At 45.2% G+C, this 19,159-nt stretch overlaps 1 protein-coding gene across 1 annotated transcript in view; it reads right to left on the bottom strand.

The window, feature by feature from the left end:
• STAC (SH3 and cysteine rich domain) overlaps positions 1 to 19,159 on the bottom strand; it is a 95,666-nt gene that overhangs the window by 3,021 nt on the left and 73,486 nt on the right. The window contains exons 8-11 of the mRNA XM_038772683.1: positions 15,463 to 15,540; positions 14,607 to 14,695; positions 6,782 to 6,833; positions 6,552 to 6,689 (exon numbers count right to left, since the gene is read on the bottom strand). Coding sequence (XP_038628611.1) covers positions 6,552 to 6,689; positions 6,782 to 6,833; positions 14,607 to 14,695; positions 15,463 to 15,540 — 357 coding nt within the window. The remainder of the gene's footprint in view (positions 1 to 6,551; positions 6,690 to 6,781; positions 6,834 to 14,606; positions 14,696 to 15,462; positions 15,541 to 19,159) is intronic.

Here is a 19,159-nt window from a genome sequence, read left to right as displayed (position 1 = left end):
GCCCCCTCTAGACTATAAACTAGGTGTGGGCAACAAATAGGTCTGTTTCATCGCTATATTGTAAAAAGGAAATACGCTATTTGTTAAGCGCTTACTATGTGCCAAACACTGTTCTAAGTGCTGGAGTAGATACAAGGTAATCAGGTTGTCTCACTTCAGGCTCACAGTCTTAATCCTCATTTTACAGATGGGGTAACTGAGGCACGGAGAAGTTAAGTGACTTACCCAAAGTCACACAGCTAATAAGTGGCGGAGCTCGAATTTGAACCCATGACTTCTGATTCCCAGGCCCGTGCTCTTTCCACAGAGAGAGTCTGATGCCCTTTGGGGAACAGCCCCTTCTAGACTATAAACTTGGTGTGGGCAGGGAATAGGTCTTTTTCATCGCTATATTGTAAAAAAGAAATATGCTATTTATTAAGCACTTACTATGTGCCAAGCACTGTACTAAGTGCTGGGGTAGATACAAGGTAATCAGGTTGTCCCACTTGGGGCTCACGGTCTTAATCCCCATTTTACAGATGAGGTAACTGAGGCACAGAGAAGTTAAGTGACTTGCCCAAGTCACACAGCTGATAAATGGCAGAGCTGGAATTAGAACCCATCACCTCTGACTCCCAAGCACGTGCTCTTGCCACTAAGCCATGGTGTACTCTCCTGAGCGATTAGTACAGTGCTCCTCACACAGTAAGTGCTCAATAAATACCATTGATTGATTGATTGACCTGCAGCCCAAACTCTTCAGTCATGGAGGCTCATATGGTGGCGGCAACTATTTCTCATCAATCAATCAGTCAGTGGTATTTATTGAGTGCTTACTCTGTGCAGAGCACTGTATTAAGCGCTTGGGAGAATACCATACAACAGAGTTGATAGACACATTCCTTGTCCACAATGAGCTTGCAGTCTAGAGGGGCAGACAGACATTAACATGAATAAATAATTTAATAACCACATCTATGTAAGGGTGAGGACATGTGAACCCAAACAGACAGCATATACTTCCATATCCATTGTATCATGTTGGTCCCCATTTACAGATGAGGAAATCGAGCCCGAGGCCGTATAAGTGACTTGTCCAAGGTCACCCATCAGGTCAGTGGCAGAGCTGGGGTCAGAACAGGAGAGAAGCAGTGTAGCCTAGTGACTAGACCATGGTCCTGGGAGTCAGAAGGTTCTGGGTTCTAACCCTGGCTCTACCACTTACCTGCTGCGTGACCTTGGACAAGTCACGCTGCCTGGGGCTCAATTTCCACACCAGTGAATGGGGTCTGACGTGCTACACTTACTTACATGATTCAGGATACACTCACTTCTCTGGGCCTCAGTTACCTCATCTGTAAAATGGGGTTGAAGACTGTGCTCCCCATTTGGGACATGAACTGTGTCCGGCCTGATTAGCTTGTATCTACCAGCACTTAGAAGAGTTCCAGGCACATGGTAAGCGCTTAACAACGACCATTAAAAAATCCCTCCAAAAAACCCAGATCTCCTGACTCCCGGTTCCCTGACCCCCTTACTAGACATCCCCCCACCTCATTCCCTGCTGATCCCAGGAAAACCAACTTGTATGGGAAGAACTCCGGGACTGGAGGAGCCGCTATGAAGGCTCCAAACTCCTGGCTACTCTGAAGGAGACTGTTTAAGCCCGTTTGGGCAGCAAGATCTGCCTGGCACCCTTGCCAGCCCCTGTCAGAGGTTGGTAGGGTCACGCGACTCCGGCCTTCTGCTTCTGTCCACGGGCTCAGGATTTCACGCCGCCGTCAAAACTTGTCACGTCTGACGTGAAAGAGGGAATTTCTGGAGCTGAGGTTCCCGCAGTATGTGAATGAATGAAAAGCAGCGTGGCTTAGTGGGTAGAGCCTGAGAAGGACCTGGGTTCTAATCCTGGCTCTGCCGCTCATCTGTTGTGTGACCTTGGGCAAGTCACTTCATTTCTATGAGCCTCAGTTCCCTCATCTGTATAACAGGGATTAAGAGTGTGAGCCGCATGTTGGACATGGACTGTGTCCAACCTGATTAGCTTGGACCTACCCCAGTATTTAGTCAGGACCTGGCATAAAATAAGCGCTTAACAAGTGCCATTAAAAAAGCAAATATCCTTTGCCGTGAGCCTCAGGGAGGACAGGATTGTGTCTGATCTAATTATGTTGTATCTATCAAAAAACCAATGATATTTAGTGCTTATTTTGTGCAGAGCACTGTTCTAAGCCCTTGGGAGAGTGCAACATGAGAATTAGCAGACACATTCTGTACCTCGGTGCTAGACACATAATAAGTGCTATATATATATATATACCTGCATATATGTATATATGTTTGTACATATTTATTACTCTATCTATCTATCTATCTATTTATTTATTTATTTATTTTACCTGTACATATCTATTTATTTTATTTTGTTAATATGTTTGGTTTTGTTCTCTGTCTCCCCCTTCTAGACTGTGAGCCCACTGTTGGGTAGCGACTGTCTCTATATGTTGCCAACTTGTACTTCCCAAGCGCTTAGTACAGTGCTCTGCACACAGTAAGCACTCAATAAATACGATTGATGATGATGATGAAGTGCTTACCCTATACAACAATTACTATTTAGAGAGAAATAGGGTGTCTATCTTTAAGAGCTGGAGGAAATTTCATCCAGGTTCAAAATCCTTGCAAATTTACGTCATTCATTCAGTCAGTCATATTTATTGAACCCTGACTGTGGGCAAAGCGCTGTACTAAATCCTTGGGAAAGTACAAAAGAACGATAAACTGACATATTCCCTGCCCACAACAAGCTTACAGTCTACAGTCTATCTCCTATCTAGAGTCTGTATGATAAAGCCAGAATCAAACCATCCTTTGGTGCTTTGTCCTCTCAACTGGGGAGACTCAATCAGTTGATTGATGGTATTTATTGAGCACTTACTATGTGCAGTGCACTGTACTAAGCTCTTGGGAGAGTACGATACAGAATTAGCACACACGTTCCCTGCCTGTAACGAACTGAGAGTCTAAAAGATGAGAAAAGGGGATTCATTCATACAAAAATGTTTCCTCGGGAAGCCCGGCCAGAACCCTGCTAAGAGCCAGAGAGGCAGATGTTCGAATTCTGAAAGCAGCTCAAGTCTGACACATTTCTATTTGTTTTCCATTTTCAATGCTCTCATTTTAAAACCAGGAAAGTGATGTTTACCCATTCAAAGAGGTGGCATGCAATTACTCTGGGAACCAGTCGAGAACGCTAGATTGTTTAATTACGAGTTTGCCAAAGAAAATGAGCATCCCTCCCTAAACTGATCTCGCCTCTCATTCCAGCACGATTACTTTTTCTTAATGGTATTCTTTAAGCGCTTACAATGTATCAAACACTATTCTAAGCAATCGGTGTATATAGAATTTAATTAGATTGGAGACAGTCCCTGTCCAGCATGGGGCTCACAGTCAAAGTAGGAGAGAGAACTGGCATTTGATCGCCACTTTACAGTTATGGGAACTGAGGTACTGAGAAGTGAAGTAACTTGCCCTATGTCACACAGCAGGCAGGTGACAGAATCTGGATTTGAACCCAGGTCCTTTGACTCCCAGGCCGCCCTCTATCCTCTAGGCCATGCTGCCTCTTACTGCTTGTCTGGGTGAGATCCATTTGGGGTCCCGGCTGTTCCGATATATTTTAAAAGCCCCTTTCGCAGGAAAGTTCAGTAGCTCACAGACCTGTTGAATCGGCACCGCTGTCAGGTGGTGACCTAGAGCTTGCTGAGCATTGGTGTCCAAGAAGGCCGAAGATCAACTCCCACTGGCCGTCATGGAGTTTTGACAAGGCATGGGATAAAGTCCACCTCACATTGGCCATGGTGATCTTTCAACAGGACAAGGGTAAAGACCACCTCCCTTTGGCCATGGTAGCATTTTGACAGAATGTGGATAAATGCCACCTCCCTTTGGCCGTGACAGTGTTTCAACAAAACATGGATAAAGGCCACCTCCCAGTAACCATGATGACATCTGGACAAGGCATAGGGTAAAGTCTTCCTCTCACTGGCCATTGTGGTGTTTTGAAAAGACATGGGACAAAGACCACCTCCCATTGGCCATCCTGGCATTTTGATCAGGCGTGTCATAAAGACTATCTCACATTGGTCACGGTGATAATAATAATAATAATGATAATAATAATAATAATAATAATGGCATTTGTTAAGCGCTTACTATGTGCGAAGGCACAGAAGAAAACACAAATCCCATTGGCCATTATGGCATTGCAACAAGGCGTGGGATAAAGACCACCTCCCATGCTGAGGGAGGGTGTGGTGATGTTTCCCTCCCCACATCCGCCAAGCTAGCTCTCTTTCTCCCTTCAAGGCCCTACTGAGAGCTCACCTCCTCCAGAGGCCTTCCCAGACTGAGCTCTCTCCTTCCTCTCTCCCTCCTCCCCCTCTCCATCCCCCCCGCCTTACCTCCTTCCCTTCCCCACAGCACCTGTATATATGTATATATGTTTGTACGTATTTATTACTCCATTTATTTTACTTGTACATATCTATTCTATTTATTTTATTTTGTTAATGTTTTGTTTTGTTCTCTGTCTCCCCCTTCTAGACTGTGAGCCCACTGTTGGGTAGGGACCGTCTCTATATGTTGCCAACTTGTACTTCCCAAGTGCTTAGTACAGTGCTCTGCACACAGTAAGCACTCAATAAATACAGTTGATTGATTGATTATAAGACACAGGATAAAGATCACCTCCCAAAGACCACCTTCCATTGGCCATGGGGATGTTTCGGTAAGACGTGGGATAAAGACCATCTCCCTTTGGCCGTGGTGAAGTTTTGACAAGACACGGGATAAAGACCACCTCCCATTGGCCTTGGAGACATTTTGCCAAGCCATGGGAGCTACCTCAAGGGTGGGACACCCCTGTGGAACCCATTAGGGGAATCCATTCCCAGGAGCGAGTGGATTCCCCAAAGTGAGCCAGGCTGTGGAAGGGTTCCGATTTCTTGGGAGAATGCCACGGAATTGGATGAGATTGGGAAGCCAGGATACTGTCCACCCTGTTAGCCTCAGGTTTTGAGTAGGAAGGAATTCCTCAGTGGTCTCTGAACTAGTCTCTTCCTGAATCTGCAAGGGAGGGAGGAGCCATTGGGAAATGACCATCAGTGGGTGGAGAGGAGAGGGCCAGGCGGTGCTATCTTCCCTGTCCAGCGTAAATCCTCCAAGTTGAGATGTGCAGAAGAACTCAGGCCAGATGTCCCAAGAACTCAGGCCGGATCTAGGTCACCGAGCCCCCTCCTTCCTCTCCCCCTCGTCCCCCTCTCCATCCTCCCCATCTTACCTCCTTCCCTTCCCCACAGCACCTGAATATATGTATATATGTTTGTACATATTTATTACTCTATTTATTTGTTTTACTTGTACATATCTATTCTATTTATTTTATTTTGTTAATATGTTTGGTTTTGTTCTCTGTCTCCCCCTTCTAGACTGTGAGCCCACTGTTGGGTAGGGACTGTCTCTATATGTTGCCAACTTGTACTTCCCAAGTGCTTAGTACAGTGCTCTGCACACAGTAAGCACTCAATAAATATGATTGATTGATTGATTGATTGATTGATGAAGAAATCGAGGTGAGGAGCAGTGTGGCCTGGTGGCTAGAGCAAGGCGTCTGGGCATCCTCAGGACCTGGGTTCTAATCCCGGCTCTGCCGCTTGTCTGCTGTGGGGCCAGGTCACTTCACTTCTCTGGGCCTCAGCTCACTCATCTGTATAAAGGGGATTAAGAGTGTGGGGCAGGGACTGTGTCCAACCTGATTAGCTTCTATCTACACTAGCATTTAATACAGTTCCTGGCACATAGTAAGCACTTGACAAATACCATTTTGTAAGAAAAAAGAGTCCCCTGAGCAGGGGAGAGAAGTGTGTTTTCCTGACTGTAGAGTCTGTCTGGGATGGTTTTGAGATGCTTTAGGATCCCTCCCCCTCCCTGGGGGAGCAGTGTGGTCCTAGTGGATAGAGCACTGGCCTAAAAGTCAGAGGACCTGAGTTCTAATTCTGACTCTGGCAGTTGCTTGCTGTGGATCATGGGCAAAGTCACTTGACCTATTTTTTTCAAGGAGGTGGTTACCTCATTACCTCATCTGTAAAATGAGGATTCAATATTTGTTCTCCCTCCCCTGGGAGCCTTGTGTGGAACAGCGATTGGGTCTGACCTGGTCATGTGCTTAGTACAGTGCTCTGCACACAGTAAGCGCTCAATAAATATGATTGAATGAATGAATGAATGAATCTCATATCTATCCCAGTGCTTGTACAGTGCTTGGCACCATATTAAGCTCTTGATGCAATAAATACCCCTCCTCATTCGTATTATCAGTCACTCCTAACTGATAAAGCTTGAAATCTCACCATTTTTGGCTTCCCCTTCAAACCTCAAAGGACAGTGATATGCACCTCAACCCATGGAGGTAAGGAGTTAGCATCTCACTCCTCCCACAGTGTGGATGAGAGTGGGAGCGGGGTTTATCCTACGCCTCTCTCTCCGGTTACGTGCATGGGTTCACTCGCCTGGTTCTCTTTCAGCGTTATCTGCCCTTGCTCCTTGCAGCCAGTAAATGTTCGGACACACCTGAAGACCTTCTCATCTTGCTGCACCTTTTGAACAAAGTTGGCTGGGAAATAGCCGATCCGGTCTTGGATCATCCCCTGTAACAGAGAATGGAGCATGAGGTCACTGGGGTCCCTTTCCCCAGAACTGAGAAAACAGATCTGTTTTTTAGGAAAGAAAACCACATCACCTTCCACCAGTCTTCGCTGGAGTCTTCCAGAAGAGTGATCATGTCTCCTGGCCTATGACAGGGGAGAGAAAAGGGTAGAAAGGATAACCTAGTGAGAGACCCTAGTCAATTCCCAGAGCGGGCAATTAGGCATTCGACACACACTTGTTGGTATGTTCTTCTCTTCCGCCCATAAAATGATCCTTGTTGTAAGATGGCAGCTCACGAGCTTCCTGTGTTGGAATTCCCAGTCGGGCTAAAACACTTCATTATAGCAGAATCCAAATATAACCAACGTGTAAATGCTTGAATCGCTAAACCGAGGTTGATGCTTGGCTTTTTAACAGCCGTGTTTTCATGCTGTTGCTCCTAAACTTAGGCAGCTGAAAAACACAGGAATGTGGTTGGTGAATTGAATTAAACAGCAGGATTTCTGAAATTTGATAGAGAAGAAACTTCAGGGGCTGTGGATTCTGTTTATTGTTATGATGTTTGTTAAGCACGTACTATGTGTCAAATGCTCTCCTAAGCGCTGGGGTAGACACAAGTTAACCCAGTTGGATGCTGTCCCTGCCCACATAGGGCTCACAGTCTAAGCTGGAGGGGGAACTGGTACTGAATCCCACTTTTACAGATGAGGAAACTGAGGCACAGAGAAGCAAAATGACTTGCCCAAGGTCACACAGCAGACAAGTGTCAGAGCCGGGATTAGAACCAAGGTCCTTCTGCCTCTCAGCCCCATGCTCTTTTCCACCAAGTCATGCTGCTTCTGTGGGTGTTAGGGGGTCTGGTTTTTTTACTTCTTGGGGATGGTTGGGGGGTAATGAAGAGAGTCTTAAAACCAGTTTTGAAACGTCACTAGATTCTCCTAGATTCCATGGATCCCACAGAGGGAATATTTTCCAACCCCAGCCATCCTGAAATTATTCACTCCTAGAGAGGAGGACTGATGTATCAGTCGGGAGAGGAAGAGGGTGAGAACCTTCAATAATCATTCTGGAAAAACTCGTTGGAGGAGACAAAGATTCTGTCTCCCTCTACCACCCTTAACCTAGCTTAGGTGTTTGCTCTTCCATTGTAGACTGAGCCCGGCCCACCCTCACTGACAAAGAGACGGGGATTCAACTTCAGGGTATTTCCATAAAAACTATGACCTGATCTTTAGACTATAAGCTCGTTTTGGGCAAGGGACTGTCGTATTGTACTCTCCCAGGCACTTAGTACAGGGCTTTGCACCCTTCAAGTGTTCAATAAATACCATCTATTGTTTCATTGACCTAATTTCCACTGCTCCTTTACTCCACTTTCAACTTCTCCCCTCATTGCTAGACTGAAATGAGATCCAGACTCCCATGAGAAGTGGAGAGAAATAGTTTCTCTTGAAGTTGCTGCCTGTTATTTTCTCTTTTCCCCAACGCCTGTGGTCCTGTGTTCAAGATTATGACTGGATTAACAAGATGGAGTGATTGGCCTCTCTCCTCCATCAGGCCTCCCTGGGCTCAGACAGTGGCTTTAACGGGAGCCTAGAATCAGTTAGAGTTGACCTGATTTCTGTTATCTAAGGCAAGCCATGGCCTAATGGAGAGAGCGTGGGCTTGGGAGTCAAAAGGACCTGGGTTCTAATCCCAGTTCCCCCACATGTCTGCTGTGTGAACTTGGGCAAATTGCTTAATAGCTCTGTGCCTCTGTTTCCTCAACTGTAAAGTGGGGATACATGTTTTCCCTCCTACATAGACTGTGAGCCCAAGGCAGGACAGTGACTGAGCCTGACCTAATTAACTCATCCTATCCTAGCACTTAATAATAATAATAATAAGAATAGTGGTATTAAGTGTTTGCTATGTGCCAGGTACTATACTAAGTGCTCGGGTGGATACCAGCAAATCGGGTTGGATACAGTCCCTGTTCTATGTGGAGCTCAAAATTTCAATCTCCATTTTACAGATGAGGTAACTGAGGCCCAGAGGAGTGAAGTGACTTGACTAAGGTCACACAGCAGACAACTGGCAGAGCCAGGATTAGAACCCATGACTTTCTGACCCCCAGGTCTGTGCTCTATCCACCAATACTAAGTGCTTAACAAATGCTTAAAAAAAGCCTCTTCAACAGAGGAAATCCAGGTGGCAGAATTTGGAGAAAGAACATCTATAAATGGACAAGTGTCTGAGAGTAGTGATGGAAAGAAAGGAAGTGCTTAATCCTATTGACTATAAACTTGTTGTGGGCCAGGAATGTGTCTAATATATTGTTACATTGTACTCTCACAAGCACTTAATACAGTGCTCTGCACACAGTAAGTGCTCAGTAAATATGATTGACTGACTTATGAAATCTTGACGGTGATGAGAGGACTATGACTACTAAATGGATCTTACCCTTTGGAAGGAGCTGGGTTTTTTGACATAGGGCAGCTTGAGAAAATAACAATGACATCAGGAGTTCCTCTTCAGTAGCCTTAATCGCATTTTGAGGATCTGGGAACTGGGATGATTATTTTTAAATTAAATTGGGTGCCTTCTAATTACATTTAGTTTCAATTAAGGTGATGCATTTGCTAAATGGTACTGAACAACACTGTTGGAAATCAGATGCTCAGAGAGTGAGTCCTGGTCAGAGTTTCATCCTGTCTGATAAGCTTCTAGAAACCTTTCATCCTTAGATTACTGGTTCTGATTCGATTCAGGGTCCTGACAGGCATATCTGGGTTATAATGAGAAGCAGCATAGCCTAGGTGAAAGAATACAGGCCCGGGAGTCGGAAGACCTGCGTTTTAATCTCTGCTCTGTCACTTGTCTGATGTGGGGCCTAGGACAAGTCACTTCGCTTCTCTATGCCTCAGTTACCTCATCTGTAAAATGGGGATGAAGACTGTGAGCCCCTTGTAGGACAGGGACTATATCCAACCTGATTAACTTGTTTCTATCCCAGGTTTTAGTATAGTGCCTGGCATATTACAAATACAGTTAACAAACAAGAAGATAAGCAAACAAAAAAACTCCAGTGTGTGTCCAATGTGAGATTCCTTGTCCTTTGTCTTTATCTTCATTCATTCATTCAATCGTATTTATTGAGCGCTTACTGTGTGCAGAGCACTGTACTAAGCGCTTGGGAAGTATAAGTTGGTAACATATAGAGACGTGGTCCCTACCCAACAGCGGGCTCACAGTCTAGAAGGGGGAGACAGACAACAAAACAAAACATATTAACAAAATAAAATACATAGAATAGATATGTACAAGTAAAATAAATAAATAGAGTAATAAATATGTATAAATATGTATACAGGTGCTGTGGGGTGGGGAAGGAGGTAAGGTGGGGGGGATGGGGAGGGGAAGGAGTGGGAGAGGAAGGAGGGGGCTCAGTCTGGCAGTATCTCTGCCAATTACCTGTTGTGAGACCTTCACTTCACTTCTCTGGGCCTCAGTTTCCTCATCTGTAAAATGGGGATTAGAAACCCTTTCTCCCTCTGACTTAGACTTAAGGCTGATGAGGGACAGGAATGACACTGGGTGGATACAAGCAAATTGGGTTGGGCAGAGTTCCTGTCCCACATGGAGGCTCACAGTCTCAATCCCCATTTTACAGGCGAGGTAATTGAAGCCCAGAGAAGTGAAGTGGCTTGCCCAAGGTTACACAGCAGACAAGTGGCAGAGCCAGGATTAGAACCCATGACCTTCTGACTCCCAGGCCTGTGTTCTATCCACTATGCCATGATGAAAATCCTCACCATCTCTCTCTCTATGAGACATATCCATTTGTATAATCTCATTTCTATCTATGAAGTGGATCGTAGCTTTTCCTTACTCGGGCCTCTCCAAGTTTTTGTGTTTTTCCAAGAGGTTAGGGACCTAGAAATCCATTTCCATCTTCTACTTGATGGACTTTGGGATGCCTCAGAGTGTTTGATGATGATGATGATGATGATGGTACTTGTTAAGCACTTACTATATGCCAAGCATTGTTCTATGTGCTGGGGTAATGGTAATAATAATAATAATGATGATGGTATTTGTTAAGCACTTACTATTTGCCAAGCACTGTTCTAAGCACTGGGTAGATACAAGGTAATTTAATTAGGTCATCCCCACGTGGGGCTCACAGTCTTAATCCCCATTTTACAGGCCTAGAGAAGTGAAGTGACTTGCCCAAAGTCACACAGCTGAGAAGTGGTGGAGTCAGGATTAGAACCCACTACCTCTGACTCTCAAGCCCGGGCTCATGCAGCTCAAACACTTTATTTGTTTAGTTCTTAGAATGGTCCTTGCCAACCTAGAAGATGCTGTTATTACTATTATTGTTATTATTTATTATATTGTATAGGATATAATAATAGTAGTACTAGTATTTGTTAAGCACTTACTATGTGCCAAACACTTTACTAAGCCCTGGGTAGATACAACTTAATCGGGTTGGTCATAGTCCCTGGGGCTCACAGTCTAAGTGGGAGGGAGAACAGGTCTTGAATACCTAGTTTACAGATGAAGAAACTGTAGCCCAGAGAAGTTAAGTGACTTGACCAAGGTCACACAGCAGACAAGTGGCAGAGCCGGGACCAGAACCCATCTTCTCTGATTCCCAGGCCTGTGCTCTTTCAAAGGGTGGCGATTAATGCCTAAATCATCCTGGGTAGAACAAACACCAGGGGAAATTACTTACAAAGGGAAGGCTTTTTTGAAACAAAATTTGGAAGGTTTAGACAAATCACTCTATTTCTGCACCTCTTTCCTATCTTTCCTGTCAGTGACTACTTAGTGTGGTTAAAATCTTCTGGTTCCATGTATATGATGCCAGGCAGAAGTGGCCTGCCCTTGGTTGCTGTTCGAATTTTTTGAATCTAAGTCAAACAGAACAGCTTCGGGCTTCTGTCAGGAGGATTTTGACCAGAGGCGATGTCTCAAGGTGGAAATTTCTGGGCCATTTCAAAGCTGTTCCAACAGGAACAGACCAGTGACTCGCCCTTACAGCCTTAATTCAGCACATTGGCTCACGCCTCTTCAGCGAGACCCTAGTGGGAATAGCTGCAGGGCTTCTGGCATGGCTACCTGGCATTAATTAGACTCCCCCCGTCCTGGAGTTGGCATCACTCCTTCCATTTGGGTTGAGTTTTTTTAAAAATCCATTCTCTCTGTAAATCAGTTTGAAATCTTTGCCTCCAGGCTTTGGGAAACAGGATGGTGAAACAGGGGAGGGCTTTTCCCCATGTCTGGCTTGGAGTGAAAATTAGGAGAGGGCTCAGGGCCCAGAGGGGCGCAGCCTGAATGAACCGATGGGTCAGAAGGTGTTTTCGATCTCATTCGTTTTCTCGGCTGTTCCTTAGGTGAGGGCTAATTGAGTTGTTTGGGAGGTGTAGACATTCCCCCACTCTGAAAGCGAGCCCTGATACTCAAGGACTCTGAGGTAAAATAGCCAAGATGGAGGGATAGCGGAGTTTTTGTTGTGTGCCAGAGCTCCTGGTTCAGGATGACGGTAATAATGATGGTGGTATTTGACAAGTGCTTACTATGACCTAAGCACTGGGGTTGATGTGGAGATTGGACACAGGCCTGATCCCACATGGGGCTCACAGTCTAAGAGGGAGGGAGAATGGGTTTCGAATTCCCTTTTTACCAATGAGGAAACTGAGGCACAGAGAAGTTACGTGATTTGCCCAAGGTCTCAAAGCAGCCAAGTAGCAGAGCTGGGATTAGAACCCAGATCCCATGACCCTCCCTGGGCCTGTGCTCTTTCTTCTAGTTCCCGCTGTCACACATGCCCTTGAGGGGGAGAGCTGGCTTCGTGTCCAGTTGGCACAACAAAATGGAGTCGCCATTTAGGGATGACTAGGGTTTGTTCTCTTGAGCTTCACAAGGCCTCAGAAGGACTGAGAGGCAAATCTGCGTGTGTGGAGATGTTGAAGCCTCGTCTAAGAAGTGGAGGACTGCTAACAGAGACTGAGGTAACAGGTTTTCCAGTGGGGGTGGGGTCCACCACCCAGCCCCCCTGCCCACTTCTCCAAACCCTCTCCCCGAGGCACTGGCAGTAGTAGGTTGCACTGTTTAGACAGCCACAAACAGGTTTAATAGCGGGCAAGTTCGGGGCGGGGGGATGGAGGGAAAATTAGGGGTGTTGGAGGGTCCATCTATACCCTTAACTTTGGATGTCCAGAAAGGTGATTCTCACTCTGACCCGCAAATGTCCTTGGGGCTTCTCTGTCCGAGAGACAGAGTCCTGGGAGGATGAATAGTGAGCCCAACCCAGTAATTGTGCTGTTTAGGTTCCCCGCTGGAGTTAATCCAGTAATTGGGTAAATCTCCTTAGGTCTCATATTTCAATAGAAAGAGTCCCCAAGCATGAAATCATTTCTAAATGTGAAGTAACTTTCCATTCTCCTCCAGTGACAAAGGGCGACCCTCCAAGGGGCCATTTGTCTTGGAAAATGGCCTCTTCGATCCTGTAACTGTGTTGGAAAATCCATTAACATTCTCATGCAATTTCTAATGTTTCCCGGTCTGGGAAAGGGGAAGTGACTTTACTTGAAAGCACAAGTAAAGCCTTAATTAAAAGCACATCTCCTCCAAGAGGCCTTCCCCGACTAAGTCCTCATTTCTTCTTCTCCCATTTCCTTCTGTGTCGTCCTTGCACTTGGATTATGCACCCTTTATTCACCCTTCCCTCAGCCCCACAGCACTTTTGTACAAATCAAAAATTTATTTATTTATTTTATCAATGTCTCCCCTTTTAGACTGTAAACTCAGTGTAGGCAGAGAACGTGTCTATCAGCTCTGTTATATTGTACTCTCCTGAGCGCTTAGTACAGTGCACTGCACAAAGTGCTCAATAAATATGATAAATTGATTGACTTGAAACCAACCTAAGAATTTTTCAGGGGTAACTAAACAGCAGAGACCCTATCTGATCTAGCTATTCATCTAATCTAGGATTCAAATACCATGCTTCTAAATCAGTGTTTTTCCAGTCTCGAAAGCTCCTGTGCTATTTGGATGCTTTTCTACTCTACCTATCAATCATATTTATTGAGCGCTTACTGTGTGCAGAGCATTGAACTCAGGGTTTGGGAGGGGACAGTGCAACAGAGTTGGTAGACACAATCCTGGACTACAAGGAGCTTACAGTCTAAAGGGGGAAACAGACATTCATATAACTAAATAAATTACAGATACAGACTTAAGTACTGCGGGGCTGAGGGAGGGGAGAATAAAGGGAGCAAATCCAAATGCAAGAGTGAAGCAGAAGGGAGTGGGAGAAGAGGAAATGAGGGCTTAGTCAGGGAAGGCTTCTTGGAGGAATTGAGAAGCAGCATGGCCTAGTAGAAAGAGTATGGCCGTGGGAGTCGGAGGACCCGTGTTCTAATCCTGGCTCTGCCAATTGCTTGCTGTGTGACTTCAAGCAAGTCACTTAACTTCTCTGTGGCTCAATTTCTACAACTGCAAAATGGGGATTAAATCCTACTTCCTCCAATTTAGACTGTGGGCTCCACGAGAGACAAAGACTGTGTCTAATGTGATAAACTTACATCGACCCAAGAGCTTAGAACAGTGCTTGACATACAATAAGCACTTAACAGATACCATGAAAAAGGGAGATGGGCTTTTAATGAGGCTACTTTAGAACTGCCGCAGTACCCCAAATGCTTCCAGTTTGAAACCTTCAGCAGCTAACGATTTAGCTGTTGTGTGAGCCATCCCCCGAGCCCAACATAATCATGGCTTCGGGAACATTTACGATTTATTTGAAACCTGGTTGTGCCTATAAATTGGGGTGTTAGATCATCTGCCGGGGTGTAGAGTGGAAACCAGCACGGGACGGTGCCTTCTTCCCCCGTGGAAAGATGTGGACCTTTTCTTACCTCATTTCCAAGTCTTCACTCTCTTGTGGTACAAATTTGTACAAGGCCACATAGGTGTTCACCTGGAATGGGTCTTTGCACAGAGATCCCTGAAGAGAAGAAAGAGAGAAAAGAAGTAAAAGCAGAAATGCTTTGGGGGGGAACGCAAATTTGAGGTTCTGGCTTGGGTGGAAATAACACCCTTCTCACAGGCTGTCCTCCTCTGGTCTCTCTGCCATTCCTCCCTCTCGTTTTTGGATCCATTAATTCAGTTGTATTTATTGAGCATTTATTGTGTGCAGAGCACCGTACTAAGTGCTTATTCCCTCTTGGGGGAATGGGGAAATGTTAACCCAACTTGCTTCTTTTTATTTTTGATTATTATTATTATTATTTTTATATTTGTTAAGCACTTACTATGTGCCAGGCACCTTACCCAGTCTGAGGTAGATTTTTTTTAATGGCATTTAAGTGCTTACTATGTCTCAGGCCTTTTTCTAAGCGCTGGGGTAGGTAGAAGTTACCTGTCCCACGGAGGACTCACAGTCTTAATCCTGGTTTTACAGATGAGGTAACTGAGGCCCAGAGAAGTGAAGTGACTTGCCCAAGGTCCCACGGCAGACACGCGGTGGAGTCGGGATTTGATCCCAGGTCCTCTGACCCCCAGACCTGGGGTCTATCCCCATGCTTCTGTCCTCAAAAAAACCTTGAATGACTTTTATTTGTTTCAGTATTTCTGAAGATTACATCAGTCTTGAACCCTACACAGCATAGGGATTGGGTCTGATTTGATTATCTTGTATCCACTGTGCTCAGCACAGTGTCTGACACTATTGAGTGCTTAACAAATACCGCAATCATTATTATTATTATTAGCCTTAAAGAAAGTCACGAATCTTTGGAGTGGGCGTTTCTTTTCACCTTTGGCTGGGATCACCAGCCTCCTCTTGGCAACCTGGCAGATAAGAGGGGTGAAGCAGAGTCACCTACTTATATGTATCTGGCCTACACACTTCCCTGTTTAATGCCAAAGTCTCCACACTAAAGCCCCTAACTGGACCTCAATCTTGTCTATTTTGCTGCTGACCACTCACCTGTGTCCTGCCTCTGGCCTGGAACCCCCTTCCCCTTCTAATCTGACAGACCATTACTCTCTCCACCTTCAAAGCCTTACTGAAGGAGCCCACTGTTGGTTAGGGACTGTCTCTATATGTTGCCAACTTGTACTTCCTAAGCACTTAGTACAGTGCTCTGCACACAGTAAGTGCTCAATAAATATGATTGATGATGATGAAGGAAAATCTCCTCCAAGAGGCCTTCCCCACTCTTCCTCTTCTCCCTCTCCCTTTGCATCGTCCTGAGTTTCTCCCTTCATTCATCCTCCCCTCCCAGCCCCACAGCACTTATGTATATATCTGTGATCTAGTTATTTATATTAATGTCTGTCTGCTCCTCTAGACTCTAAGTTTGTTGTGGGCAGGGAATGTGTCTGTTCCATCTGTACTCTTCCAAGCGCTTCGTACAGTGCTATGCATACAGTAAGTGCTCAGTGAGTACGATTGACTGATGGACTAATTTCGTTGCGGTCTGGGAACGTGGCTACCAACTCTTTTGTACTGTAGTCTTCTAAGCACTTAATACAGTGCTCTGCACACAGTAAGTGCTCAAGAAACACCTTTGATTGATTGTTTGAATAGCAGATTGCTCAGCTCGTTTTGTCTTTGGCTTTTGTGGAGATCTTTCATGTATCTACCACCCCTGTTTTATTGTAATCAATAATGTAATCATATTTATTGAATGCTTACTATGTGCAGGACACTGTACTAAGCACTTGGGAGTACAATATAATGACATAACAGACTTGGTATATATGTTCCCCTCCCAGAAGACCCTGGGTTCTAATTCTGGCTCCGCCAGTTGTCTGCTATCTGACCTTGGGCAAGTCACTTCACTTCCCTGTGCCTCAGTTCCCTCATCTGTAAAGTGGAAATTTAGACTGTAAGCTAAACTGTGTGGGACATGGACTGTATCTACTGATTACCCCTGGCACACTCAACAACCATTATTATTACTATTATTATATTATTATTTCAGTTTCCTCATCAGTAAAATGTGGATTTTACTTTTCCCTTTTCCACTTAGACTGTGAGAACCATGTAGGATGGGGACTGAGTCCAACTTGATTATTTTGTATCCACCCCAGGACTCAGTGCTTGACATACATGCTTTACAAATGCCCTCATTATTATTATTATCATCATCATCATCATCATTATCATTATTATGATCATAATAATAATTTACATTCAACAGAATACCAGGTATCTGTCAAGCACCAAAGACATGTTCTAGTTGGTTAAGAACTGGGAAAATAGAAAATGGTGGTGGAGAAAAACATAAGTAGCGAGACTGAAGCTTTAATTCTTTGGTTTCCTATATTAAGCAAGTGCATTATTTTAAAGGGCCCAAGTTGGAATGGAGTGCAGGTGGACTTATTGGCTTTTATTTCCAGTATTGTTAACCAGCTTGATTCCTTGCCTCTTTCCACCCTCATTCCATTATGGGACTCAGAATTGTGATTTGAAAGATATGTGCTTTGAGAAACTACTTGAGAAGAGTCATGCGGTTGAGTCTGCCGCTTCCACTCTTATCTTTTTTAAAAAAGGTATTAAGGCTTACTATTTTCCAGGCACTGTAGTAGGCACCTGAGTCGATACAAATTAATCCACGTCTCATGTGGGGTTCACCCCCATTTCACATATGAGGAAACTGAGGCACAGAGAAATGAAGTGATTTGTCCAAGGTCACACAGCAGACAAGTGGTGGAGCCGGGATTCCTGTGTGATGGACCACCAATCAGACAACTTAAATTCCCATCAACACCACTTGTTGATGTCTTCATATGTCTTCAAGGCCCTACTGAGAGCTTTCAAGGCTCTCTTCCTCCCTTCAAGGCCCTACTGAGAGCTCACCTACTCCAGGAGGCCTTCTCAGACTGAGCCCCTTCCTTCCTCTCCCCCTCGTCCCCCTCTCCATCCCCCCCATCTTACCTCCTTCCCTTCCCCACAGCACCTGTATATATGTATATATGTTTGTACATATTTATTACTCTATTTATTTTACTTGTACATATCTATTCTATTTATTTTATTTTGTTAGTACGTTTGGTTTTGTTCTCTGTCTCCCCCTTTTAGACTGTGAGCCCACTGCTGGGTAGGGACTGTCTCTATATGTTGCCAACTTGTACTTCCCAAGCGCTTAGTACAGTGCTCTGCACACAGTAAGCGCTCAATAAATGCGATTGATTGATTGATTTGCAATATACAAGATCCGCTCTCTCCAAACTCAAAGCCAAGCTCAAGCCCAAATCTGCCATTCTTTAGTTCAGGATTGAAATGAAGAGTCCTCCAACTAGTTTTCACCATTTCATTCACCCTTGGAATATACCTGTGCTTTAGCGGTTAGAACATGGGCCTGGGAGTCTGAAGGACATGGGTTCTAATCCCAGTCTGCCACATCATCATCAATTGTATTTATTGAGCGCTTACTATGTGCAGAGCACTGTACTAAGCGCTTGGGAAGTACAAAGTGGCAACATATAGAGACAGTCCCTACCCAACAGTGGGCTCACAGTCTAAAAGGGGGAGACAGAGAACAAAACCAAACATACTAACAAAATGAAATAAATAGAATAGATATGTACAAGTAAAATAAATAAATAAATAGAGTAATAAATATGTACAAACATATATACATATATACAGGTGCTGTGGGGAAGGGAAGGAGGTAGGATGGGGGGATGGAGAGGGGGACGAGGGGGACAGGAAGGAGGGGGCTCAGTCTGGGAAGGCCTCCTGGAGGAGGTGAGCTCTCAGCAGGGCCTTGAAGGGAGGAAGAGAGCTAGCTTGGTGGATGGGCAGAGGGAGGGCATTCCAGGCCCGGGGGAGGACGTGGGCCGGGGGTCGATGGCGGGACAGGCGAGAATGAGGTACGGTGAGGAGATTAGCGGCAGAGGAGTGGAGGGTGCGGGCTGGGCTATAGAAGGAGAGAAGGGAGGTGAGGTAGGAGGGGGCAAGGTGATGGAGAGCCTTGAAGCCCAGGGTGAGGAGTTTCTGCCTGATGCGCAGATTGATTGGTAGCCACTGGAGATTTTTGAGAGGGGAGTAACATGCCCAGAGCGTTTCTGGACAAAGATAATCCGGGCAGCAGCATGAAGTATGGATTGAAGTGGAGAGAGACACGAGGATGGGAGATCAGAGAGAAGGCTGATGCAGTAGTCCAGACGGGATAGGATGAGAGCTTGAATGAGCAGGGTAGCGGTTTGGATGGAGAGGAAAGGGAGGATCTTGGCAATGTTGTGGAGCTGAGACCAGCCGGTTTTGGTGACGGCTTGTATCAGCGTGCAGAGCACTGTGCTAAGTGCTTGGGAGAGGTACAATACAACAGAGTTGGTAAACACGTTCCCTGCCCACACTGAGCTTATTGTCAAGAGAGGGAGTCAGTCAGTCAATGGTATTTATTGAGCATTTACTGTGCAGAACACTGTACTAAGCTCTTAGGAGAGGACAATGTAA

The sequence above is a fragment of the Tachyglossus aculeatus genome, chromosome 2 (genome assembly GCF_015852505.1).
Source record: "Tachyglossus aculeatus isolate mTacAcu1 chromosome 2, mTacAcu1.pri, whole genome shotgun sequence".
Lineage (NCBI taxonomy): Eukaryota > Metazoa > Chordata > Mammalia > Monotremata > Tachyglossidae > Tachyglossus > Tachyglossus aculeatus.
This window is presented reverse-complemented; position numbering and strand designations above follow the sequence as displayed.